Genomic DNA, 27834 nt, shown 5'->3' with positions numbered 1-27834 from the left:
GTATATAAGATCTTATCTCATCCAATTCTTACAACAGTTCTATAAGATAGATACTATGATTTTATAAGTATGATGGTTTTACAGATGAGAAAACTGAGTCTCAGGGGTTTTATATATAACATGCCCAAGGTGCCACAGTTGGCAAATGCCAAAGTTAGGAATCATATCCAGATCCCTCCTAATTCCAAGTTCTACATCACGCCATAATGTCCTTTTGGGGAAAAAGTGATTTTCTACTTTGTAATTCTGACCCCTCTAATCTAAATGTTAAAGCTTATGAAGCATGACCAGAACAGTAGTTTCATTCCTGCTATCACTGGAAGGAGTTTTGTGTAGGCACACCCCCAAAAAGCACAAACTACAGGGTGCCCCTAAAGTCTGGACACATAAGAAAAATGCATATTTTGAAATATTTGGAATATTGACAGACCTTAGCCCCCACGACTTCTTTTTCTGGGGTATTGTAGAGGGCCAGCTCTGAGAAAGTCCATTCTGGGATAAGATACAGGCCAGGTTTTCCCTGAAGCCTGTTCTTGTCCTTGGGCTGATAACTCAGCACGTGGGCTCATACATGCTCTCTCCAAAACTCCCATGGCACACATGTGCTAAACACCACCTGTGAGCTGACTAACACAATATTGTTATGGCAAAAAGGGAACAAAGCACGAGGAAGTCATGCAATGTAATGAATGTCTCACACATGAACTTGTTAATCTGCTTGCCTAAAAAGGTACGTAAGGCCTTTTCTTCAGCTTAATAAATGGAGCTGTGCTGTACTCTCCCGCCTGGCCCATGTATTCTTTTCACTCTCCACGGCATTCGGCCATCTCCGGCCATTCAGTGCCACAGCCTCTGGTGGCGGGGTATGCTAAATGAGAAGGTGTACTCAATGAAAATCACAGATGCAACACACTTGATTGAACGCATAAAGAGTGAATGTGCTAAAATTGATGGCAATATGGAGTTATTGCATCAAGTTTACGTGAATCTTGAAAAGCGCATCAACCTTTGCGTCACAATTTATGGAAATTATATTGAAGATGTTATTTGTTAATATTCCAATTAAATAAAGTGATGTCAAAAATTTCATTCATTTCATTTCTTGAAAATATATATTTTTTTTGCCTACGTATCCAGACTTTAAGAATGCCCTGTATATCATCAAGGAGATCTAGGATCAGAAAATGAAGCTGATTGTTCATGAAGTGAGGGTTAAGTATAACGGATTGACAGATTAAATTCTGGACTGGTACTTGTAGACTATTCAGAGGATTGAGAGCAGACATTCTTATCCTGATCTGTGGTCTTATTTTTTAAATAATATTTTGATAAATATATGTCAATATAATTGGTTTTCTTTGTAATCCTATGTATTTTATTTTTTATGTTTAATAACATGATTCTGATTAGGGGTCCATGATGATACAAAAAAAGGATAAAACCCCTGCCTTAAAGGAAGAACTCTAAGATATGGGTGGATTATTTATGGAAGACTTTTGGGAGGCCATGGAAAAGTTTCACTCAGAATTGAAAGAGAATTTTCACATACAGGAAGAGAACCCACCTTTATGAGCTTGCAGATCCATTGCAGAATTGAAGTATTAGGGGTTCTTAATAAGAATACTTTCTTTTATAGGCTGAAACAGTGGAAATTGGCCATAAACTTTGCTCTCAGATCTTGGGGTGGGGGGGTGGGGGTGATGGAAAGCCCAACCTTTTCTCTTCCTTCTTCCAGAAAAGGATATCCTCAGTACCATAGTTAGGAAAAAAAACTCACTTCCCCTTTTTCTTGCCCTCTGTCCAACTACATACTACTCCAGTATTAATGCCTTTTACCCTTATCCTTCCAATATTTCTACCTTGCTAATATTCCTAGCCCTGGGTCACCACCATATGGAGACATGTGAAATAATGCTAGAGATACCAAACCAATCTGACCAGGTCCACTAAAAATTTATGTTATATAACCTCAGTTTGGTCCTTGATACTGCATGAATATCTTTTTACCAATCTCTAATTGGCTCCTTGTCTACCCTACCCAGAGTGTGTGTTCTCAACCAACTCCATCTCTACTGCCTCACTATCAACAAATGACCTCAATGCCTACTTTATAGGAAAGATCAAGGTTATCCAATGTTAGCTCCCTCCCAACTCCTTTCCTTCATACCATCAAACATTTCTCTATCTTCTTCCATTCCTTCCTCTTTTATCCAACTGCGAAGAATAAAGCTGGTCTCCTCCTTGCGAAAGGCAGCTTCATAACCTGGTCCCTAAATCCTATCCCTTTGCAAGTTCCCTGAGATCCTGTCCTATCAGCTATCTCCCTGCTGGTCTTCAATATCTCCTTCTCCACTGTCCCATTCATCTACAAATGTGCTTAGATTTCCTCTGTGCTAAAAAATGCCCTTATTTTGACCCCTCTAGCTCCTTAAGCTATTATTATCCCTTCTCTTTTCTATTCTTCACTGATAAAAGTAGTATAACCTCTGCCTTCAATTTTTTATCAATCACCTACCCCCTTTGTTGTTCAGTTGTATTAGTTGTGTCTGACTCTTCATGACCCCTTTTGGGGTTCTCTTGGCAAAGATACTGTAGGGAGCTGAAATAGTAATCTTTAAGGTCCCCTCTAACTCAACCCCATAATTTATTAGAGGAAGAAAATAAGGCCTAGATATGAATCAACTTACTTGGGGCCATTTGTTGAGCCATTTTTTTCAGTCATGTCCAAATCTTTGTGACTCCATCTGGGTTTTCTTGGCAAAGATGTTAACTAAAATGGTTTGTCATTTTCTCCTTCAGCTCATTTTACAGATGAGGAAATTGAGGTAAACAGGGTGAAGTGACTTGCCTAGGTCCACACAGCTAGTAAGTATCTGAGAAAAGATTAGAACTCAAGTCTTCCTGACTCCAGGACCAGCACTCTATCCACTGTGCCACCCAGCTGCCCTATCACTTAAACCCCCTAAATTCTGGCTTCCATGCATACCACTTCATTGAAATTGCTCTCTCCAAGTCCAAATGCCAACTCTAATGATCTGTACCCAATTCTCACATTCCTTGACCTTTCTATAACAATTGATGATGTTGGCCATTCTCTCCTTTATAACTTTTTAATGACTTCAGTGACATTGCATTCCCAAGTTCAATACACTAAACATTCATTAAGTGCCTACTGTGTGCCAGGCACTATGCTAAACACTGGGGATGCAATTAATAAAAAGAAAGGCAAAGGCAAGTCTGATCATGTTACTTCCCTGTTCAAAATTCCTTCAGTAGTTCTCCTTTATCTAAACTAAAAACTCATTGCAGAGAAGGCTAGAATCTGTTTTTATCTTATACTTTAAACTTTATTCATTCTGGTGTCTGGCCAAACTATATGACTTATCTCCATTCTTAGCTTGATACCTCTTTCCCTTGTTTATTTTATGTGTTGTCATCTTTCTTTGCAATGGATTCTCCTCACTTCTCCACCTACTAAAATCCCTCCATTTTTCTGCTGGATCCTCTTCCATTTGACTTTCTCTGATCCTCTCAGCTAAAGGAGACTCCACTTCCCCTAATCCGCCATGCATCCATGTGACCTCTCCTGAGCTCTTCCCTCATTCTAACTCATATTATATTTTATCTATACGCATGCCTCACCCCATTACTAATTGTAAGCACCTTGAGGGCAAGAACAATGACATTTTTCATCTTTGAATTTTCAATGTCTAGCACAGTGCTTTGCACAGAGTAGGTGGTTAATAAATGTTTGCTGACTTTGTTGAATTGTCAGTTTTTTTTTTCCAAAAGAGAAAAGATATCTCACACACACACTTGCCTCCCAGCAATATTAGAGCAAACCAACCCTTTCTCCAAATACAGAGAGAGACTTTTTCTTGAGGTAAAAGCCAGCAAAATGACAATGCTTCCATCTTTGGTTAAACAGCCAGATTTCGCAATTACAAAGGTTAAATTTCTTATAGTTTCCCTCCCTGAATTTTTAGCAGAAATACAGACATTTATTACAAGCCATCTCTTGAATGCAATAATCACAGTCAATCTCAGTGTCCATGTTTCCAGAATTGCTTCCTGGAATGAGGTTTCAATACTACATCTATTTTGTAATCACAGTCTATTTCTGAAGCATGGGAATATGATTTTCAGCGCTCCCTCCCTGCCGCGAAGTTGGTTGTTGTTCTGATCTCCTGGGACAGGCGTCCTGTAGCTAATGGATAGAAACAGAGCAGGACACTTTTTGCCCTTTAGAATGTGGCGTGATTGCTTTATGCAATTTACCTTTCCTTCCATCTCAATTCTTCTCCTTCCTTCCTACCTCCTTCCTTCAGCCTCTCCCTCTCTCTTGCCATCTCTACTTTCACTTTAATTGCTATTTCCTATCAATTTGATAAATGATTGTCCGGATGAGGACAATATGGTTAGTGACAGAGTAAATTACCTATTTATATGGATAACCTAAAAATTTGTCTGATTATAACCATTCTCCCCATTCTCAAAGGGGAGAAAGAAGGATGGGTTATTGTAAGCCGCAGAGCAAGTGTTTGCCCCTTGCCCTTGAATGCAGGGTTACAACACAGCAGGCCTGTGTGCATCTTATTGTAATCTTGATTATTCAGACCCCAAAGGGGCCAGGATGAGGAGCCAGGGTGAGGGAGAAGTCATGAAGGAAATGCCTTATTTTTTAGGGTGTGCTTGTTAATAGAGATATCCTAAGTAAAATTGTGAGCCAGAAGAATCAACTAGCAATCAATCAACAAGGGCTTTTAAAGCATCTACTATGTGCTAGGCCCTGAGGATATAGAGGCAAAAAAAGAAATAGCCTTTGCCATCAAGAAGAATACTTTCTATCAAGAGGGCAACATGTCCATGTATAAGCATATTAAAAATATATACAAAATCAATATTAAAATATCTGATAAATGGGGCAGCTAGGTGGCGCAGTGAATAGAGCACCAGCCCTGGAGTCAGGAGGACCTGAGTTCAAATCTAGCTTCAGACACTCGACACACTTACTAGCTGTGTGACCTTGGGCAAGTCACTTAACTACAATTGCCCTGCCTTCCCTCCTCAAAAAAAAAAAAGAAAAAAGAAAAAAATATCTGATAATTTGGGGAAGGATGATATTAGCAGCTGGGGGTATGGGGAAAGGCTACATGTGAAGACAATGCTTGAAATGAGTCTTTAAGGAAGCAAGAGATTCTAAGAGATAAAAGTAAGTAGTGATTACAAGTAGTGGGAAAGCCTGTACAAAGGCTTAGGAGATGAGAGACAGTGGGTCATTTGGGAGGAAAGCAGAAAGGCCGATTTGGCTAGACTGTAGAATGCATGAAGGGCTGTAACACATGATAAGACTAGAAAAGTAAGTTAGTGTTAGGTTGTGAAATATCTTCAATGCCCAACAGAGGAATCTGTAGTGAACTATAGATAGAAGTAATAAGCAGCCACTAGGTAGCTGGGCCTGGAGCCAGGAAGACCTAAGTTCAAATCTGACCTCAGACACTATCTCTGTGACTCCAGGCAAGTCACATAACCCTGTTTGCCTCAGTTTCCTCATCTGTAAAGTGAGCCGGAGAAAGAAATGGCAAACCATCTGCCAAGAAAACCCCAAATGGGGTCACAAACAGTCAGGCGTGATTGAAAAACAATGAATGACAATAGGAGTTCCTCAATAGGAGGGTGATAGGGTCAAATTCACACTTTAGGGAAAATCAGTTCGGCAGCTATGTGATTAGAGAGATTAGATTAGAGAGAGCAGAAACTTGATTTAGGGAAACCTCAGGAGCCTATTGAAAAAAGCCAAGAAGTAATGAGGGCTTGAACTAGGTTGATAGCCATATGTGTAGAGAGAAGAGTATAGATGTGGAAAAGGTTGAGGAGATAGAAACAAGAGTTAGCAGCTGATTGGACGCTTGGGGTAAGGAATAAGATGGCCCCAAAGCTGTGAACATGGGTGACTAGAAGGAGACTGGTATCATTCCAGAATATAACTTCTAAAAACATGGTTATAAAGAATACACTATTTTTTAAAAAATATAGCTAGAAAGAAGTCTCATAAAAGAGATTTCGTGCTCACCTGAAAATACTTTCAAATGTTTACAAGTGAATATATTAAGAAATGGAATATGTAAGTCCTAAAAGGATCTATTAGACTAGTGCTTTATATGGCCAACTTCCAAATGGTTGTATTTTGTGGACATCGATAGGCTATCTACTGTTTCTGAAAAAACGTTAATGATAATTGTAACTTCTCTTTCAATTGGAAGTGTGTTTCTGTTCATGTCATATCATATCTTCCATTCATCTATTCATCTGGTTCAACAACATTCGCTGTCTGCCGTATATAGCACCATATTAGGAGAGATTCAAAGATAAATGGAATGTGCACCTTGCCTTCCAGAAATTTATAATCTAGTAGTCACTTGGTCTATACTGAATTGCAACTAAAATGCATCTAATTAGATATTACTGACATAATAGTATTTTTAAAAGACCAAATGACATGTGTAAAGTATTTGAACTATGTGTCAGCTACCATCATCATCATTTTTATTAGTTGAAACATTTGACCTGGTAATGAAACATCAATATATATCATGGCGCTACATGGTAAGAGCCTAGAAACATTGGTCCTAGAGGGTATACCAGAAAGGTAGCTTCAAAGAAATGAGTTGGACCAAGTATATAGTCCTGTTAGACTCGGCTACATGTATGTGTGTATCTGGCCTCCTAAAGATTTCTATTAGACTTGTGTGATAGAGCATTGCCACTTTAGTATACCTGACTTAAGATTTCCAATGATTATCTAGTCATATTCCTAAGTTCTGTAATAACTTATATTCTTAGAGAGTTGCCCAAGGCTCTGAGAGTTCAGTTGACTTGCCCATGATGTTCAGTTACTAGGTATCAGAGGTAAAACTTGAACTCAGGTCTTCCTGACTCTTACTCCAACCTTGAATCCATTACCCTCATGCTGCCTCTGTCTTGTAGAGTTGCTGATCTGTGTCAGTGAAGGGGGTTTCTATCCCCAGGAGTTCCCTGTCCTAGGGAAATAGTAGGGATGGAAAAAAAAAACAATAAATATTAATTAAAAACTTGGGCAGCCAAGGAGTGGCACCAGCTTCAAAAAGGGAAGAGAAAAGAGAGATTCTATTGGTCAGAGGAGACTCCCCATAAGAGGTCAGAATGACATGACATAATAAAGCTCTTCGCAAACCTTAAAGCATTATATAAGTGCCAGATTATTGTTATTGTTGTACTTAGAAGCTGGTTCCATTTCCTGGTTTCCCTAGAGATCAGTTCTACCTTTGGGTGGACTTGAGAGTCCACCCCACAATGGTATTCCAAATCTCATCTGGACAGAACCAGAGCTCACGAGCTGCCAAGGCAGACCCTAGATCAAGGGTGATTGTGCCATGCCACACTGAACCCTTCATAGAAAGTTATTTAGATAGTTAGCATTTGCAAGGAGAAGGAACAGCATGTCCTTGAAGTGTTCCTCCCCCAAACAGATCTCCCTGGTTAAGGAGGTGGATATCACCTTAACCCTTTGGGTCTGTCAGGAAAGACATATCACTTTCAATCGCTGGGCTCTCTGGAAGTCGATTTTCTAATTAGAAAACAGTAGCTAATCCAGCCAAATACTTTTAAATGAGAGTTGTGATTTATCTAGCAACAGGGGAACAGTCCAGCATTAACATAATTAAAAGGTCTGTAGTAGAAAGAGATTTTTTTAATACTCTTCCCTATGGCCTCAGCTGTTTGGGTTCAGCTTGCTACTATAAAAAAAAAGTTGTGCTAATTAATGGCTATCTTTTTAAAAATCAGTCAATTAGCACAGTTTTTGTTGCTTTACCTGGTATGGATGCTCATATTTCTGAATGACAAGGGAGGTGTTAATTGGAGTACTAGACAACATATTGTCTATGTACTTCATATGACAGGGGCATAGTGTGCCCTATCATTCTGACCTTCTTAACAATAGATGCACTTTGCTACATAATCAATTCAACTGCAGGAATGACTATGAAGGTTATGATTATGAAGACATTTAAAAGGACTTAAGCATTCTACAATCCAATCATTTCATGGTTGTTCTTAAAAAGATGAGTTTGCAATTACTCAATTAATTCTGCCATGGTAGATGGGCCAAATCAAATTGTTCTCCCAAAATGCTCAACTGTCTAGGCCTGTTCAAATTATTAGTGGAGTGGTCTATTCTCCCCTTTGTTTTGCAGTGAATAAACATAGTTTCAAATGGAAGAGTCCTGGTGAGTCTAAATGGGGAATTGTAATGGCCCTGTGGAGAAGGCTCATTAAAACTGGTGCCTTAGAGGAGTGCCACCACTGTTATAAGTACAACCTACCTTTCTAAAAGCTTTTGAAATCTGACTCAGGAAGACTATACTTTCGTGCCTTAGGTGTTTTCCACCTGTTATGCTTCATATCTTCTCATTTATGTGCTCCCAGGGCAACATCTCCCTAAGTTTGCTAAGAATGGTAGCTAATATTCAGAATCAGCATTCCACATGGCTTCAAGGAAGACTGTCCACTTTAGGAAAGATGAAAGCAATGAAGACAAGAGAAAGGAGAAATTAGCATCAGAACTCTTGCCCATTTCCAGTCATAAATGAAAGAGACTTAAAAAGTATGGTCCTAAGGCTGAATAAAGATAAAAATTCTTCATGTGTGATTTAGGGTGTTTATACTGAGGACCTTAGAATATCAGGCAAAGCTTCTCTTTGACCAGATGCCATGGCCTCATTTGGGAAGGACACTAGTGTTTGAAGCCTGTGAGACTACTCAGGTAAAGTCAAATTATTACTAACTCCCCTCCTCAAAAAAGAAAAGAGTTGGTTTTACTTTAAATGTTTCCATGACCTCATAATGGAACCAATCTACTTTTTGCTCTCCAAAGGCAACAGTTACTTCACTTTTATCTTTGTGTCTCCTGGTCTTAGCACAAAGTAGGAGAAGAATAAATGTCTGTTGATTGGCTGATTTTTTTCTCACTAGTACTCCTGATAAACTCCATATTACAGAGTTTCTTAATCTGCCACCTTGAAGGTCTGTGGAGAGAGATATCAAGGGGTCCATGAACTTGGATGAGAAAAAAATTATTCTCATTTAAATATATATGATTTCCTGTTCTATTCCAACCAAATGAGCCAACTCATTGTCCTCTAAATGTCCTACATACTTTCCCACACCTTTTTATATACACCATTCACCTAACTTACAGAATTCACAACCACCACCAAAAAAACCCCATATATATATATATATATATATATATATATATATATACCCGTTCCCTGCCTCTTTGACCCAATCTAAATCCTTCCCATCCTTCAATGTCCAACTCAAATCCCCCTTTCTCTGTGAATCTTTCCTTAATTAGCTAGTATCTCTGAGGCCGTTGACCTCCAGTGACCCTTATGGTCTATACTCCTCATTTAGCCATTCTCATTTATAACCTTACCTCTTCACTGGATTGCAAGATCTTTGAAGGCAATGGTCTTATTTTATAATTATATTTGCCACTTGAAGGGTTTTAGGTATAGTCGACACTCCATAAATATTTGATTGGTCTAATTTATAATTATCAAAATAGGCTTGCAACTGAAAATTACATTAATGAATTTGAGTAGGAATAGGCTAGAATTTGATACTTTAAATAGTTAAATCAGATGACTAGTTGTTTGTTTTTTTAAGGTTCCTTCTAGCTGTAAAACTTTATGATTCAAATAGCAAATGTAAGTGACATTTGATTGAAATTCCATCTGATAATCGTTTAAAGAATTTACAATTAATATTTAGGTTTTAAGAATTTACCACTATTTAAAGGTACAGCACCAATAATCCCTTAAATTACGTACAGAATTTTTACTGCTTAGAAAATGCTTTTACATATGTGATCTCATTTGTAACAGGGGAGAAAAGAGAGTAAGAAGGATAGTTAGCTTTTTAACCAACTGAAAAAGTATTCTCTCTTGGGCAAAAATATACAGGAAAGGTTATATACCATGAGCATTTCATTGCCAACTCTGGCCAACTTTAGTAGGAATCCATTTGGTTCATACACTTTTACTTTACCAATACTCTGAAACCAGGATGTGTCAGAGAGAAGTTATTTGTTTTGGGCAAAATGTTAATATTTTGTCTTGAAGCTCCTATGCCAAAATATTTCTGTTATATATGGTCATTGAGACGGTTCAAAAATCTCTTTTAGTCACTGAAATCCCCCAATCTTCATTTGACTAGGTGTTATTTTTGATGTGTTTTATATGCTTTTATTTCCATTTCAAAATCATGAATTTATTGTAAACCAGTGATTGAAATATTATCTCGAGAATTACACATTTGTTCACATGGGAAAAAATAAGAATACCTTTTTTTAACATAGTATTTTACAAAAAAGGTGTGTGTGTATGTGTGTGTATGTTTTATATATGTGGATATATATGTGTAAGACAAGTTAACACTAGCACACAGGAGGGCGGCTAGCACAGGTTCATTCTTCATCTGATCAAACAGAAAAGACAGGAAAACAGATTCAGAGGGGTTAATAATCTTACTTTATTCTAGTCTAGTCTTCTCAATGGGAGTTGCTGATAATAGGAGCACCAACTCTTACAGTATTCCCTAATGACCCTTCTTGCAGGGGCCAGCATGAAAGGGGGGCAACTACCCCTATGTCTTGATGGGGTCAATTGAAACAGGCATAGCTTGTGCACTCCCCTAAATCCCTTCTAGCCTCAATGGGGGCAGTTGAGGCAAACACAGATTCCCCCCAAGCCTCAATGGGGACTGAGCAAGGAATGCACAGCATTCCAGCTTGTGTTTTCAACCCTAAGGATTCCTCACTCACTGACCAGTGCCCAGTTACTCTATAGGACAACAGACAAAGAAGGCATACTGCCAGCAATAGCCTCATGGGTTTACATCTCACAAGTTACATTTCACTGTGCAGTCATAGCGGATAGTTACAATTTAAGCACAAATGTTTATATTATTTATTATTATATAATGCTGCACAAGTGTGGTGGAGATGTTTACAAGTCAGGAGCCTGGGAAATAGAGATTGTCATGGCCATGGATCCTAGCAAACTAAACTCTAAGAAAGAAAAACAAAGATCTACCTTACTTATAATATGCATATGCACATATGAATGTATGTATTTATATACATGTATATATGCATATATCTACATGTGTATATACACACACACATACAGAGAGAGAGAGAGAGAGAGAGAGAGAAAGAGTGTATAAACATAAGTATTCCCAACATAAGAGAAATTTGCTCAGAGAGGTTAGGTGGTTTGTTGTTATTTAGTCATGTGTGACTGTGACTCCATTTGGGGTTTCCTTGGCAAAGATACTGGAGTGGTTTGCCATTTCTTTCTCCAGCTCATTTTACAGATGAGGAAACTGAGGCAACAGGATTAAATGACTTGCCCATGGTCATAGACCTAGTAAGTGTTGGAGGCCAGATTTGAACTCAGGAATATGAGTCTTTCTGATGCTAGACCTGACACCTTATCCAGGTGGGCCACCTATCTAGGTGATTTGCTCAAAGTTAATTAGGGGCAGCTAAGTGTGGCACAGTGGATAGAGTGCTGGGCCTAGAGTCAGGAAGACCTGAGTCTTCTATGACATGAAAAATAACTGTCTCTTCCTACAGCCTAATAGAGAAGATATAGTATATAGACAAATATGTATGAGACAAGGGGAGAATGTTATAAGAGTAGAGAACAGGTCCATAGTAAGTGGTCTAAGAAAATTTGAGGCACCTGAGAACTCTCTAAAGTGGAGTGATAAGGAAAGCAGAGGAGGTGGATTTAACCTTGAAAGAAGAGAAGGCTATGAATAGGTGAAGGTGAAGAAGGAATAGAATGCATGGAGGAAGGAGATAACAAATAATAACACACACTAATAAAGAAAAGTCAATTATCCAGTTTGGCTGAGAGGTAAAATTTGTACAGAGAACAAATGTGAAGTAAGTCTAGCTGGGTGAGCTGCCGCCATATTGTGGAGGACATTAAATGCAAGGCTGAGTTGCTTGTGTTTTATCCTGTACTCCCAAAGGAGCTTTTGAGGGTTCTTGAATAGAAGAATGATGTGGTCAGGCCTGGGTATTAGGAAGATTTTTCTAGCAGCCGTGTAAAGGGTGAATCTAGAGATGGGAGAGCCTGGAGGCAGTCATACCTGCAAGAAGGGTAATGTTTCAGTTCAGATCTGGTGCCCAAAGTCGCAAAACTGATCATAATTTTAAACCCAGTAATTCTGTTGCTAGGATTCCACTCCCAAAATATAATAAAAAGGGGGAAAAAGGACATGGCTATAAAAGAAATATATTTATTACTGCTCTATTTCACAATGGCAAAAAAAGGAAAACTTATATGCCCAACATTTGGAGATGAGCTAAATAGATGATGCTATATTAATGTAATATAATATTATGGTATCACAAAAAGCAATAAATATGAAGCATATGAGAATATCAGAAGCCTATACGAGTTGACATAGAGGGAAATCATGGGAATGGTATGATAATAACGATAATTAACATTTATAGAGTGTTTTAAAGTTGCAAAGTATTTTATGTACTTTGACTCCTCACAACAACCCTGTGGGATGGATGTTATTATTATCCTAATTTTACAGGTAAGGAAACTGAGGCTGAGAGAGAGAGAGAGAGAGAGAGAGAATAAATTATTGGTTCAGAGCCAACTAAATAAGTAAGCGTTTAAGGTAAATTTTGAACTCCGTTCTCCATGACCAGAGATCCAGCTCTCTATCCACTCTGACACCTAATATACACATTGTATTAGATAATATTTTAGTTTCTCCATATAAACCTATGATTCTATGAACTTATTTTTTTCCAAAGAGAAAGAATGAAAGAAGGATGGGCACAAGGTAATAGAATTTCAAGCATATTTTCAGGGAGACACAAGATAAAAACATTTTCTTTCTTTTGGGGTTTTGTTTTGTTTTTTTTGTTTTCTTTTCTTTTTCTTTTTAAAAATTCATTCAGTTCTCCCTCTGCTGTTGTTTTAAGACTAGATCTCCCTATATTGCCCAGGCGGGAAGGACAGTGGCCACTAACGGGTCCAATCCTGCTACTGATTGGCACAGACACTTTGACTTGATCCATTTCCAACCTGGGTTTGCTCACCCCTCCTTAGGCAGTCTGGTGACTTCCCATATTGATGCCAGACTTAGTATGGGTGCCCCATTGGCTTAGCCCTATGTACGGAAGCTTAGAACTCAGAGGTCAAGGGATTCACTAGCCCCAGACATCCTGGTAATAAGGATTATAGGCGTGTAATTTCCAGCATGCCTGTCTGGTTCTTTCTTAAAGATGCTGAGTTACAATTTTAATCCTTGTTTTGTACGTTTGTTTTTGTTTAGCTAAGAGCTTGCAAAGCACATACAAATACAGTGTCCTAAAAGTCTTGGTGAAGTTTAATCTTAAAACTTCACTAACACTTCTGGGACACCATATATGATCTCATTTTGTCCTCACGACCCTAGGAAGTTGGCATTATTATGATGCTCATTATCATTACTATTATTATCATCATCACCCCCCTTTTATAGATGAGGAGACTAATGTAGAAAGAGGTTAAATGACTTGCCAAAGGTCATACAGCTAGTAATTATCTGAGGTTACATTTAAACTCAGGTCTTTCTGACTCCAGGTCCGGCATTCTATCTACTGTGCCATCTAGCCGCCTCTATTTCATTAAGTTTATACTTAGTTAAATGTAAGAACACTAGGGAGAGACTGTATCAAGAAGGAAAATATCTTGTGAGGGTATATGGATAAGAGTCACCAGGCTTTGAATTGGGTAGTAAATGTGAATAGCCTGAACTTCAAAGGTGGGAAAAGGAGGTAGAGGAAAGGGGTTTATACATCAGTCCCCAAGGGTTCAGAATCATTGGCATATAAGAAGGTAAGAGTATATTGAAGTTCACTTACTATCCCTGTACTTCCAGTACATTTCACCCCCCTGGTAAAATACTAATCTCAACATGTTCTCTTCCTTCCTTCCCCTTCTATCCTTCATGTAGATCAATGCCAAAGACGATCAAGGAGTTGTTGTTGGGTCCTGGGACAATGTATATGCCTATGGAGTTCCTCCTTCTTCCTGGACTGGGAGTGTTGACATCCTGTTGGAATATCATAGTTCTGGGAATCCAGTACAGTATGGTCAGTGCTGGGTTTTTGCTGGTGTCCTCAACACTTGTAAGTATCCAAGTGAGACTTTTCTAGAGAAATTACAGTTATTTTAAAAGTAAAGGAGAATTTCACTTGAAGTCCCATGCCTAGCAAATAGAGGGCTAGCCTTAGCATAAAGAAGACTTACCTTCAAGTCTTACTCTTACACGTACACAAGCTATGGGACCATGGGCAAGATATTTGACCTTTTAATTCCCCAAAGCAAGTCTCTAAAACTGTAAGTTACAGATGAGTTGCTGGTCTGTATCAGTGGAGGGATTTTCCATACCAAAGAATTCTCATCACCAGCGAAGCATTTAGTCATTTTTCAGTTGTGTCCAACTCTTTGTGACCCCTTTTGGGATTTTCTTGGCAAAGATACTGGAATTGTTTGCCATTTCCTTCTCCAGATCATTTTACAGATGAGGAAACTGAGGCAATGGAGTTAAGTGACTTACCCAAGATCACAAACCTAATAAGTGTCTGAGGCTGGATTTTAACTCTCGGTATTCCATCCACTGTACCATCTAGCTGCCCAATGAAATAGTAGGTCCGGACCAAAAAAAAAAATTAAAGGGATTTTCATCATACAGCATTTCATCTGAGACCTAGCTTCCCAGTGTTGTTTCTGGAGCATTCCTGTAGTGAATATTTGAGGATATAGTCAACACAGAATGAAAATGCCAGCTATGCTCCTAGGTTTCTTCAGTCTTACAATTCTTTACACAAAGATTACACTGACCTGTTTAAAGCCCAACTCTGTACTTGTATACATCTGAAGAACTCAGAGAGGAGACCAAATGGGAATGTGGTTATAAAAAGTCATACCCTTTTTATCTCTGAAACTACAGATTGTTAAAAAGAGGTTTCAAAAACAAATACTCAAACACCACAGAATGAAATATGTGTCCTAGTTGCCTAGCATTACCTTCCTAGGGGAAACTTGGAGCAGGTGTTGATGATTTATCCAATTAATTCTTTTCCCTTGCTATGGAAGGGGTAGTGGCAGGTAGTGATGACTTTATTCTAAACACTGGGAGAAATAGGTTAAATGAATTGCCTAAGGTCCCTAAGCAATTAGGTGGTATAACCTCAAGCACAATCCATATCTCCCTACTTCCCTCCCACTGTCCTATCTGCTGTTATGTTTTCTCTAAGGGAGAACACATGGAGGCAGAAAAGAATCCTCTTTACTTCCCTGCGCCATTTAAAAACAATGTTTGCATAACTTTGGCATAGATGTTGCTTTTCCTTTTTTGTGAAGTCCCAAAGAAATGTGTAGAAAATATATTTCTTTTACTGCATATTAATTGAGAGGTTGATAAGGCTGCTATAAAGATCAATGAGTTGGAAATGAATTTTCATTTTTCTACTATTTAGCCAGCAATCTAAGACTGGGCACCATTTCCAAAAGATTGCTAGTTTTTTTGGTTTGGTTTGGTTTGGTTTTTAAATACTGATTTAACTTTATTTATTGATTGATTTTTATTTTACAAATGATGAAAGCCAAATTTTCACAGGATGGGGAGTCAAATGGATTTTCTTTTTTCAACTAATGGCTTTTTTATACTCACTGGCAAGGCAACATATGACAATACTATGGTCTACTTGTAAGCAAAGGTTGTGACTGTCGAAGAATTGGTCAATAAATCTATGGGGAAAAATACCTCTTTCTCATGATGGAAAAAGCTATCCACATCCAGAGAAAGAACTATGGAGTCTGGATGAAGATTGAAGCAAACTATTTGCTCTCTCTTTTCTTTTTGTTTGTTTTGTTTCTTCTTTCTCATGGGTCATTCCATTGGTTATAATTCTTCTTTTCAACATGACTAATGTGAAAATATGTTTAATGTGAAGGTATTTCTAGAACCTATATCAGATTGCATGCTGTCTTGGGGGGAAGAGGGGAGAAGGGAGAAGAGGGAGAGAAAATTTGGAACTCAAAAGGTTGTGGAACTGAATGTTGTAAACTAAAAATAAATAAATTTAAAAGGAATAAAATGAAAAGAAAAAAGAAAAAAATACCTCTTTTATACAAACTCTTTAATCTTATGACCTCAAAGTCCTATTCCTAGTGGCCTGGCTGGGTGGAAATGTACAGTGACCTGTAGATGAATTATGTTCGGAATTTTTCTAGAGGGAGAAAAAGAAAAATATCATTCGTTGGCTACTAGACTTCCCTTCTCTATCTCTCTTTACTCCACATCGATTGTCACTAATCCCTGGAAATTAGATTTCATGGAAATATGCTGGCTGGAAGTGACCAGACTCAAGGCCCTTTACCTTCAAAGTATAATACAATATAGAAAGCCCTTAAGAAGAGGGTAGGCTTGGATCTACAGTAAGTTATTTCAGAGAGGCCAAGAATATAATCTTATCCCTAACCCCTCATCTCTTTTCCACCTCCCCCTGTGAGGGGTGATGCCTGAAATTCCACCATTATAGCATGATGTCTTTGGTTTGTGACTTTGACTTTGAAAATGCAAACCATGATAACACTTTCATCTTTGTCAGTCATCTATAGATTACTGTGAATGAGATGATCAGATATTTTCCTATGAGCACATTTTAAAAAGAGGTATGGAGAGAAACCTAGAGAGCCGTCAAATACTTGTGGAGGTAAGGCACCCTATTATAGGGGGTACCACAAAGGAAAAAGAAGAAAGGGAGGCTGGAACCCTAAATTCAACCTTCCCCGTAATAACTATTATGAATAAGGTTGATACCCATGGAGTCATTCCTATTTTGAAAATAGCTTGAGTCAGAGAATGATTCAAGGAATATAATAGAAGAGTCCAAAACTTATCTTTAAAGCCACTGCAACTCAACAGAGAGATGAAGATGTGAATGAGAAGGAAGAGCAACCTCTCCCACTGTTTGGGAGTTATGGATTAAGTCATTTAAGGAGGCTGACAGCTGACAGTGACCTCCATTACAGACTTCCAAGGTTATCCTATTGAATGGGGATGGACAACCATTGGTTAAATATGCTAACTGATCTCAAAAGAAAGAACCAAGCTCAGTCATTAATCTTAAAATTGTCAGCTGAATTATTTTCAATGAGCCCTGATAGCTCAAGTCCTGGTAGCCAGGGAGGGCAATTGAATTAAGTTTAATCAATAGGTACATATGGCAAAAGATGCATCTGAGTAATTTATTATCAAGCAATTAAAATGAATCTTTGGTGTCACCCTCTACAGAGAGGCACCAGAGTGAATTCCATCCAAAGATGAAAAAACAACTGGATTTCTGCTCTATAAAACCCTAATTTCCAAATTTAGTTTTCCTTGATTCTCAAAGACAAGTCTCATTAGCACATCAGAAAGCCTGTTTGATATGATTATAATAGTAATTAAAATAATGTAAAATGAGAAATATTTTTTAATATTTCTCTCACCGATGCTTTCTAACAATGGTCAGGATTCTGTTGTTAGACTATTCTCTTTCATCATTTCACATAGCATCACAGAGTTTTCTTCACAATGAGGGAGCTGGTCTAGATAACCTTTCAGATCTCTTCTAGCTCTAAATCTGTGCACCTACATCACAGGGTTTTTGAAAGGACCAAATGAAGTAAACACTTAGCATAGTGCCTGGCATATGGTAGGTGCAATATAAATGTTAGGTGTTAGTTGTAGTAGTAGTAGGGTGGTGGTGGTGGTAGTAGTAGTAGTTGTTGTAGAAGTAGTAGTAGTAGTTGTGGTGGTGGTGGTGGTGGTAGTAATAGTAGAAGTAGTAGTAGTTGTGATGGTGGTGGTAGTAGTACTTGTGGTGGTGGTGGTGGTGGTGGTAGTAGTAGAAGTATTTGTTATTGTAGTAGTGGTGGTGGTAGTAGGAGGAGGAGGAAGAGTTGTTTTTGTTGTTGTAGTAGAAGTAGTAGTTGTTGTTGTAGTAGTGGTGGTGGTGGTAGTAGTAGTAGTAGCAGCAGCAGCAGTAGTAGTAGTAGCAGTAGTATTTGTTGTAGTAGTGGTGGTGGTGGTAGTAGTGGTCAATACAATCTAATATTCTAGGCCCTCCATCAACTGGTCCCATCTGACCTATACAACCTTATCTCCCACTGTTACCCAGCTTGGCCCCTCTACTGTGGGTAGGGGGGGGGGAGAAGAGAAGCCTGTTTTTTGGTCCTGATTTTTCCATGGGCTTATTTTTAAGATTGTTCAATGGGATAAGTCACAAATATTAGGTTTTCTGAGATATAAGATGAGGAAGTTGTATGAGAAGAGCTGCTGGGTCCATTCTAGCTCAGAAAATGGGAGTCTATGAAGTCAGAGGTGTTCATTTAGCTCAACTTCCTTTGGATTAGCTCTGTTCATGCAGTTCCTGAAACCAGACCTGCTGCGTATCAATAGTCAATTTTTTCCTTCTTTGATGGAATATTTTGAGTAAAAACCATGTAGTAAAAATCTTTATTATGGTGCTATACTATTACTTTTATCAAGCAGGACTTGTTCCCCTTTCTGTTTATTAATGTCTGATGGTAATTCCAGAAGATTAGTCCAGATTTGTTTTTGTTTTTCTAGTTTTTCGTTGCCTTGGAATACCTGCAAGAATTGTCACCAATTATTTCTCAGCCCATGATAATAATGCCAATTTGCAATTGGACATCTTTCTGGAAGAAGATGGGAAAATAAATCCCAAACTTACCAAGGACTCGGTTTGGTGAGTTGTACCTTCAAGGACATTTTCTAAGAACTACTACATACGATTGTTCATATTCACAGCAAGAAAACTCAGCTCAGATTTTCTTTCTTTCTTTCTCTTGACTATTTTTAGAGTGATTCAGCATCATGAGTAAAAATGTCTGATTGGTGCAGTTTGTTTTTAGATCAACCCATCAACAAGCATCTATTTAAGCATCTACTATGTGCCAGGTGCTGTAGATGTATAGGCAAAGTGAATCTCCTCCTCCCATTAGAACATGAGCTCCTTGAAAGCAAGAACTCTGCTTTTTGCCTGTCTTTACGTCCCAGATCTTTAGCATGGTGTCTTGTTCATAATAAATGTTTGTTGATTGATTTAAAGGACAACATGTCTATATATGGATGTATGTAAAATAAAACCTGTAAGGGATAACTGGGGGAACTAGAAGCTAAGGAGATAAGAAAAGGCTTCATATTTGTAGGAGATGGTATTTGAACTGAGTCTTGAAGGAAACAAGGGATTCTGAGAGATAAAGGTAAGGAGGGATACTAAACAAACACAATTCCTAGTATCAATCATTATTCTTTTCCTACCAATAAGAAAAGACCACAATTCGGTGTCTGGGTTTGCTCCAATGAATTTATTTAAGACTTAATACCTTTCTGTTGCAAATGGTAACGAGAAGATTGTTATGATGATTTGCTTTTCTACCTATTTGTTGTCCTTCGAATCTAAAGATGGGGCTGCTTTGATTGTTGTTCATCGTCAATTTATCACCATCAGTTAGAAATGTGAGTAAAGTGGGAATAGTGGACATGGGACCATTTTCCATCACTTCATCCGTCTGCTGCCTCTCATTGCCCATAACAAGATGGCTGACAGCAGTCTGAATAATCTGTTCGACATCATGCTCTATAGATTAGTTCATTAAGATACCAGAGAAATATTGTACCTTGTGACCTCTCAGTCCAATACATTTAGAAGAGGGGAGAAAAACAATGATAATTTCCCAGGTGTCCCAACTTAAAGGTTATTTACAATGACATTTACAAGGGGAAATTGGAGCATAATTTTAGCGGTTACCAGGAATTGAACAGATAGGGGATTTCCAAGTAAGTAATATCTTTACTCTTAAGGTTATACTCTGCAAGCAATAAAGCTAAACCACCATTGTGAAGACATCCAGACTGGGGTGATGAGAAAGGAGAAGCTCATCTGAAAAGAAATTAACAGTGAGAAGTGCTCCATTTTCTCTTTGTTACAGACAACTCGAATGGTTGCCAGAGCAGCACTAACTCCCAGGATCAGGGAGCGCTCATTTGGCAATGTAGAAAGAAGGGAATCACTGAACTAGCTGCAGAGCATCACTATGAATAAAACATAGCCTGGTTCATTTTAAGGGCTAGAGTAAGCTGAGGAGGAGCAAAGCCGAGGGGCTGTGCAGAAAGAAGTGAGCCTGACCTCAGCAAATGGAGTGACAATTTAAGAAACACTTTAAAGAGAGATTTGCAGTGTAAAGTCTCTGAATGTATATGATGGAATCAAAACACACTGAAGTAGTTGCTGTAAGGGCCCACCAGGACTTGATAAAGTGGTAGATTGAAGAATTTTAGGCATTCGACACTCTATCTCTTCCTCCAGTTGTACACACAAACACATACACAAAGAAATCTTGCAACTTCATTGCAACAGCCCCCAAATCCTAGTTATTTTCCTCTACTCCTCTCCTTCCAATACGCCTCTATATCCAATACGCCTCACGCAGCATCCCAGCAAACATCTACATCCCACAGGCCTTCCCCCTTCCCAAGTGCCTAGGTTAGGTGCTCCAACACAGGCCTTAGAACTGGAAGGGACCTTGGAGATCATCTAGTCTAGGGGTTCTTAATCTTTTTCTGTTGTGCTGTAGACCCCTTTGCTGGTCTGGTGAAACCTTAAGGGCCCTTCTCAGAAAAACGTTTGTAAATGCATAAAATAAAAGATAAAAGAAACCATTAAACTGAAATACGGTTAATGGGGAGAGAAATAATTTGGAACTCAAAATTTGAAAAAAGAATGTTAAAATTGTTTTTACATGTAATTAGATTTAGAACAAAATAGAGTTAACAAAATATTTTAAAATATTTTTATAGACCTTAAGGTAAAAACTCCTGATTTCCAGTATAGCCTTTTAAATTTAGATATGAAGACCAGAAAGGTTCAGCATATTACCTATGATATACATGCTAAATACATATATAATATTTATACACATTTATTAATGTTAAATGCATATATATATATAAATATAAATATACATTCATGTACATATATAAATATACCTATGGTATACATGTTAAATGGCAGAAGCAGTCTGAATCCAGAACTCTTTCCAGGATAAAACACAGGGTGGGGCAGTGTTCTCTAGCTTAGATGCTTCCTGCTTCTTCCCGTATTCCTCATTGTCTGTCTGGTGCCCTCTAGAAGGCTGTCCCACTTCTCCTCCCAAACACCCAGGGCTTGTTCTGTGTCAGTGTCCCCAGGCTATCTCCCAAATCGAAACATTCCTATTTAATAGTCTCCCCTCTTCTCCCTTTCCCCTTCCTCTATGACTTCAGCTGACTAATGAAATATTTATGCTAATAGATTAAGGAAAGGACAACATGAATTTTTATAATGGCCTTCTAGAGATTATGCCAAGGGTGGGAAACCTGGGGCCTCAAGGCCACATGTGCCCTTCTAGGTCCTTGAGTGCAGCCTTTTGACTGAGTCCAAGTTTTACAGAACAAATCTTTTTATTAAGGGGATTTGTTTTGTGAAGTTTGGATTCAGGCAAAGGGCCACACTCAAAGACCTAGAAGTCTGCATGTGGCCTCAAGGCCGCAGATTCCACACACCTGGATTATGCCTTTGCCTTTGTCTTCTAATTCAGCAAGGAGGCTGTAATGTAACTTTTAGGGCAGGCAGAAGAGGAAGGCAAAAGCCATGCTAGGTTGGTAGTGGGAGAGATTTAAGAGATACCCTTATCAAATTTTTCTGATCACAGTGTACAGATAGCTCCCTAGTCTGCTTATGCATAGTACTGACCTGGACATCCTTCCAGACAGGAAAGGGCCAGGGTCTCCCAACGCATCCTGGGCCATCTCCAGTCATCCTGGTGAATGTCAGACCACTGGACCCAGACAGCTCTGGGGGAGAAAGTGAGGCTGGCAACTTTACACAGCCCTCCCTCACTCAAATCAAAGTCAACCGCAAGTCATGTCATCATTTCCCTGATGTCATGGTCCTATTTGAGCATGAAGGACAAATACAACAACAACCTTCCAGACAACCTCTTGGGCCCTCCTCCATTCATCACCTCTACCTTAGAGACTTGCACATGGTCACTACAGGTATACTAGGTAGGGTATTAAAGAAGACAATAACTATCATTCATCTTCTCTTCCCAAATATTGTCTCTTCTCAAAGTTTTCATGACAAAGCTATAAACTAATTCTATTTTTGCAATCATTCCTTCCTGTCCTCTGTTGTTTCTTCATCTGAGTTGTATCTACCATACAGGGGTATCCCCCAAGGCTCTATCCCAGACCCTCATTTCTTTCCCCTCCTTATTATCTTACTTGGTGATCTCATCAGTTCTCATGGGTTTAGTTATCATCTCTATGAAGATAATTACTAAAAGATACTACTATCTTCCTAGTCAGGAAGGCCTGCCATCTAAGTGTCATCTGAGACTCCTCACACTCCCACCTTACATATCCAATCTGTTGTCAAATCTACCTTCACAGCATCTCTCACATGCCTCTCTCTAATCACACAGATACGACCTTAGTTCAGGACCTCATCACCTCTCCCTTAGCTACTGCAATAGCTTTCTGGTTGGTCTCCCTGCCTCAAATCCCTGTTCTTTCCAATCCATCCTATAGCTCAGTTCTTGAAGTGATCTTTCTGAAGCATGGTATCACTATGTTGCCCTGTCCCCAGCTTAATAAAACTTCATTGTTCAGGATTAAATCTAAAGTCCTCTACTGGGCATTTAAAGCTTGTCATTACCTGCCCCCTTCCTACCTTTCCAGGCTTCTTTAACTCAGTTCCCTTCCACACACTCTTAAGATCTAGTCACATCAAAGTTCAGTTACATTAAAATATAATTATATCTCCTTGATGTGCTCTATCTCTCATACTACCTGTCCCCCCATGCCTAGAGTGCTCTCCCTCCTTCACCTCCATCTTCTTGCCTCCCCGGAATCTTTCAAATCTCAGCTCAAATCTTCCCTTATGCAGAAGGCCCTTCCCATCCCCCATCACTTCTTCCCATCCCTCATCACTTCTTCGCAACCCCCATCACTAGTTGGATTTTTCTTCTGTGAGTACTTTCTGCTTACTCAATATATAGCGTGTATACAGACCCGGTTACTAGCATGTTATCGCAGCTGGAATATGAGCTCCTTGAGAACAGGGGATGTTTTTGATTTTCTTTGTATCCCCAGGGCTTACATTTGTTCAGTCATTTTTCAGTTTTGCCTGATTCTTCATGATCCCAATTGGAGTTTTCTTGGCAAAGAGACTGGTGTAGTTTGCCATTTCTTTCTCCAGATCATTTCACAGATGAGGAAACTGAGGCAAACAGGGTTAAGTGACCTGCCAGGGTCACATAGCTAGTAAGTGTCTGAGGCCAGATTTGAACTCAGGGAGATGAGTCCTCCTCCTGACTCCAGGTCCAGTGCTCTATCCACTGAACTGTCTAACTGCACAATGCATTACCCACAAGGAATTACACAGAACAGAATAATGGATGTTATCATAGATAAATATGACCAGAACAAAAAGATGAGCTGTCACATAGCTAGAGTGAGAATTAACCAACGGACAATTGGCGTGCTCATTTGGCATTCATGCAATGACAAAAAAGACTCTTCACACTTTTGGTGGACTTGCCTGCGGTTTATTGAGGCAATTAAGCTGGCGCAGTGAACGGAGCATAGTGCCTGGAGGCAGGAAGACCTGAGTTCAAATCCGGCCTCAGACTAAATTAGATGTTGAACCTTGGGCAAGCCTCTGCTTCTCTGTTTGCTTCAGTTTCCTCAACTGTTAAATAGGCATTATACCATTCACCTTCCAAGGTGGTTGTGACGATCAGATAAGACAGTAATTATAAAGCACTTAGCGTAGTGTCTGGTACACAGCAAGCACCACATAAATGTTAGCTATTATTATTATTATTACGATGTTGATGAGAGTCCACAAATAAGAGTTACCCTGAATGAGCAGGCATTATGGGAAATGGTGACATCAGTAAGGTAGAGATCAGTTGTCGCACTGGCATTCTTTCCACCTTTAAAACTCAATGATTTTTGTCTTTTCCATATTGGCAAACTAGGTTTCATTGTTTGGCCCAAAGTTTCTCCCTACCCCCTTCCCTGAACCAAAAATTGCAGACCTAGATCTGGAAGAGACTTTAGAGGATATCAATTCAAGCCAGTCCTGATGAATCTCAGATTTAATTTCAAGAAGTTCCCCAGGGCCAACTAGGTGGGCAGGAAACGTTGGAGGGGTGAGAATTTAAACTTTGTGCACCCCTGAACCTCTCCACATTCAATCCCTCTGTAAACCTCAGGCCAAACCTCACTTGATCCCCCCAATCTCCTACAGACTTGGTTTTTGTCAAATTCCAGGTGACTTTTAAAAGCTATTTCAGAGGAGCCAGACACCCAGAGGGCGCCCTCCCCCATCTAATGAGGGCTGTAAGTGACTCTCTGGAGACACCACACCTGAAGGTGGTTCTAATTCAGGGTTGCTGGAGCCTTGTTCTGAGGAAGCCTCTTCACACTTTCATTCTGTCTTAGTTTCCCAAAAGAGACTGGAGCATCTCAGGAGGTGTAGATTTTCTGAAACAACTTAAACAGAAGCTGGATGTCATCCTAATTCCCTTAATTGAAAGAGCAAGAGATTGCTTCAATATGGGTTTAAGGATTTTGATGCCCCTTCTTCTGTGACCCTGTCTATAAATTCCTGTCTATTCAAGGGATTGCCCCAAACTGAATCAGGAGCAGCAGGTCAAAGAAATGACACAGAGAAGAAGAATGCCCCTCCTTGATGGTGGCACCCTGGGACAAATTCCCATTCACCCCACCTTGGTTCTCACTCTGCATTTTGCATCACCAGCTACCAAAAAGTATTACCTAGGTATGCCGAGACTGAAAAAGGTTATGATCAGATAAAATCCTTGCCTACAATAAACTGTTCCTCTCACCTTATACGCCCCATCTTTCATCATTGTATTTCCCACTACAAACTCCAGTCAAATAGATTTCTTCTCTTAGCTGGCTTGATCACTCTTATCTTTGTGCTTTTGTACATATTACTCCCTCTGGATGAAATGCCCCATTTCCCTCTGTTCTTCCAGTCTCTTTCCCCTCTCTCCTTCAAAGCAATTCTTCAGGTTGTCCTCTGCCATGAACCCTCTCTGGATTGAATCCATCTGGCTCTTCCCTCTCCTTTGATCTATGGCCCATCATCACTTACAGTCTGCCCGGTATTACTCTGCACCAGCAGGTACCAGTCCTCTACTGTGTCTACTTCTCCAATGGCTACAAGATCAAGCTAGAATCAGAGCTAGGTCCAGGGACAGTGGGGGTAAGAGCAGACGTGAGCATGCATTGTTTGTTCTCTGATTACAAACCAAATACAATTTATTTTTGATGATGGGTGGCTTTATAGGATTGGTACTAGACCTGTGGTTTCAGTCTCACGGGAAACTCTTGAAGGAGGAAATTCCCTCTTCCAGTTTGGGTCAATCCCTTCTCTGAAACTTACGGTCTTAGAGAGTTGCCTATGGCTCTAAAAGCTTAAATGATTTGCCTAGGGTCATACAATCTGTGTGCCAGAGGCCGGATTTGAACCCAGGTCTTCCTGGCTCTGAAGTTAGCACCCTAACTCTGCCCCACTGCTTCTCTTTGTTACTTCTTAAATGTTTTCCACGTGCCACCCCTTTTTGTGTTTGGCAGTGTTTGTTGGAACTCCGTGGCCCGAGGGCATTCACAGTGCAAAGTGTGCATGTTTTATGTTCAGAACCAAGACTGCAGTGAAGTCGCTCAATGCAACAAGGGCAAGTGCAGCCAGAAACACCTCAGAATCATTATGTTTGATTTTTTAATTAATTTTTGGTCATTGCACATTCAGAAACCTTTTCCTGTTGCCAAATTTTTCACGACCCCATATGGGGTCGCAACCCACAGTTTAAGATGCACTGCATTCTACCCATAATGACTCATATGGTATAGAAGATAGAAAGCTAGCCTTGGAGTTAGAAAGACCTCAATTCAAGTGTTGCCTCTGCACATACTGTCTGTGTGACCTTAGGAAAGTCATTTATCATCCTGCCTTCCTTCTAATACTGTGAGTTACAGATTTACCAATGTGTCCTTGGTGATGGGAGTTCCCTCAATGAAATCACAAATCTGGCAAACAAAATTTGCAATGTATTTTCCTCACTAGAGGTAATATTCTATAAATATTATTGCTCCCAGTTTTACAAAGGAAGAGTTTCCCCATTATCTCTTCATTCTTCCTCTCCTCTCATTTAGTATATCATTAAGCCCCGACTCTGTGATTCTTGATAGGCAAGAGGTAGTGGGCAGGAGGCATAGTGAATAGACCACTCACTTGGAGATGGGAGGACCTGGATTTGAATCCTTCCTCAAGCACTCACTAGCTATGTGACATGGGGCAAGTGACTTGATCTCTCTGTGCTGTAGTTGGATCACCTACAAAATGGGGATAATGGATGATATCAGTTGCCTCATAAAGAGGCATAAAGAGGATCAAATGAGATAATATGTATTAGGCACTTAGCAAATACTTAAAATGCTATCTAAGTCATCATCATCATCATCATCATCATCATCATCATCATCATTGTCATTAGTTGGTCGTAAGCCCTCTTTGTAAGTGATTTTCCTGTTCTCCCTCAACACACAGTTCCTCAATGGAGTTCTCTAACCTTTCCATATAATGTAGAACAGTGCTTTGCCCACTGTCATCACATTATAAATGGTGAGTGACTGAGTGAGTGAATGTTTCAGCCAGTCAGAAGGAGAAGAGACCATCCAAAGGACATATCTAACCCGAGTTATTGAACCTCGTGGTAACAAATGAAATTCAGTGTAGACAAGTATAAGGCAACGAACATTCCAAGAATCAATTTCAGCTACCTGTCCCTGGTATGCTGATGGTTTCTGAATTATTTGTAAACTCTGGGGGAAAGTGTCTATGAATCACTGTGGACAGTTTAATGAAGATGCTTGCTCAGGGTTCAACCACAGCCAAAAGAGTGAATGGGTGTATTCAGGTGTCCTGGGGAGGCAAGAATAAGGAGCATGCTCAGATGGCATGAAATAAATTAGTGGCTTGACCTCCCCTTGGAATAATTCAATTTTGGTCACCTTGTTTGATAAAGGACATCATAGAATAGAAACTAGATAAAAGTAGGTGGTAAAACTTACAAGTAGCTTGGAAGAAACCTTTCCTTTCAAACACAGTTGCCATCATTCTTCTTACCTGGAAAAGGAGGGGGCTCCTTGAGAGTAAGGACTGTCTTTCACCTTTCTTTGTATCCCCAGCCCTTAGCACAGTGCCTGGCACATAGTAGGTGGTTAATAAATGTTTATTAAATGACTGACTCCCTGATGATGATAATACTATGTGAAAGAATAAACCTGTGGCAAGTGGAACCAAATAAATGAAATAAGAAAGCCTCAGGGGAGCAGATGTGTGGATGAAGCTAAATGGGAAATCATCTGAAGATCATTCTTATTTGACTTTCAGAATGAGTTTTTATATTTTGAATATGTCTGGGAATACTCTTTTAAAAATTGTGAGCCACACTTTGACGATGTGACTTGGAAGGAGCTGAGAAATTATCCAGTTTGCCCGTGCTGGATTCTTACTCAGCTCCTTTCTGCAACATACCCCAGGCTAAGAATAAA

General features: G+C 39.4%; 1 protein-coding gene across 1 annotated transcript in view; it reads left to right on the top strand.

Annotated features, from left to right (window-relative positions):
* The window catches only part of F13A1 (coagulation factor XIII A chain), a 198692-nt gene that overhangs the window by 109268 nt on the left and 61590 nt on the right, over positions 1 to 27834 (top strand). The window contains exons 7-8 of the mRNA XM_036766459.1: positions 14080 to 14254; positions 18748 to 18886. Coding sequence (XP_036622354.1) covers positions 14080 to 14254; positions 18748 to 18886 — 314 coding nt within the window. The remainder of the gene's footprint in view (positions 1 to 14079; positions 14255 to 18747; positions 18887 to 27834) is intronic.

Source organism: Trichosurus vulpecula, chromosome 1 (genome assembly GCF_011100635.1).
Source record: "Trichosurus vulpecula isolate mTriVul1 chromosome 1, mTriVul1.pri, whole genome shotgun sequence".
NCBI lineage: Eukaryota > Metazoa > Chordata > Mammalia > Diprotodontia > Phalangeridae > Trichosurus > Trichosurus vulpecula.
This window is presented reverse-complemented; position numbering and strand designations above follow the sequence as displayed.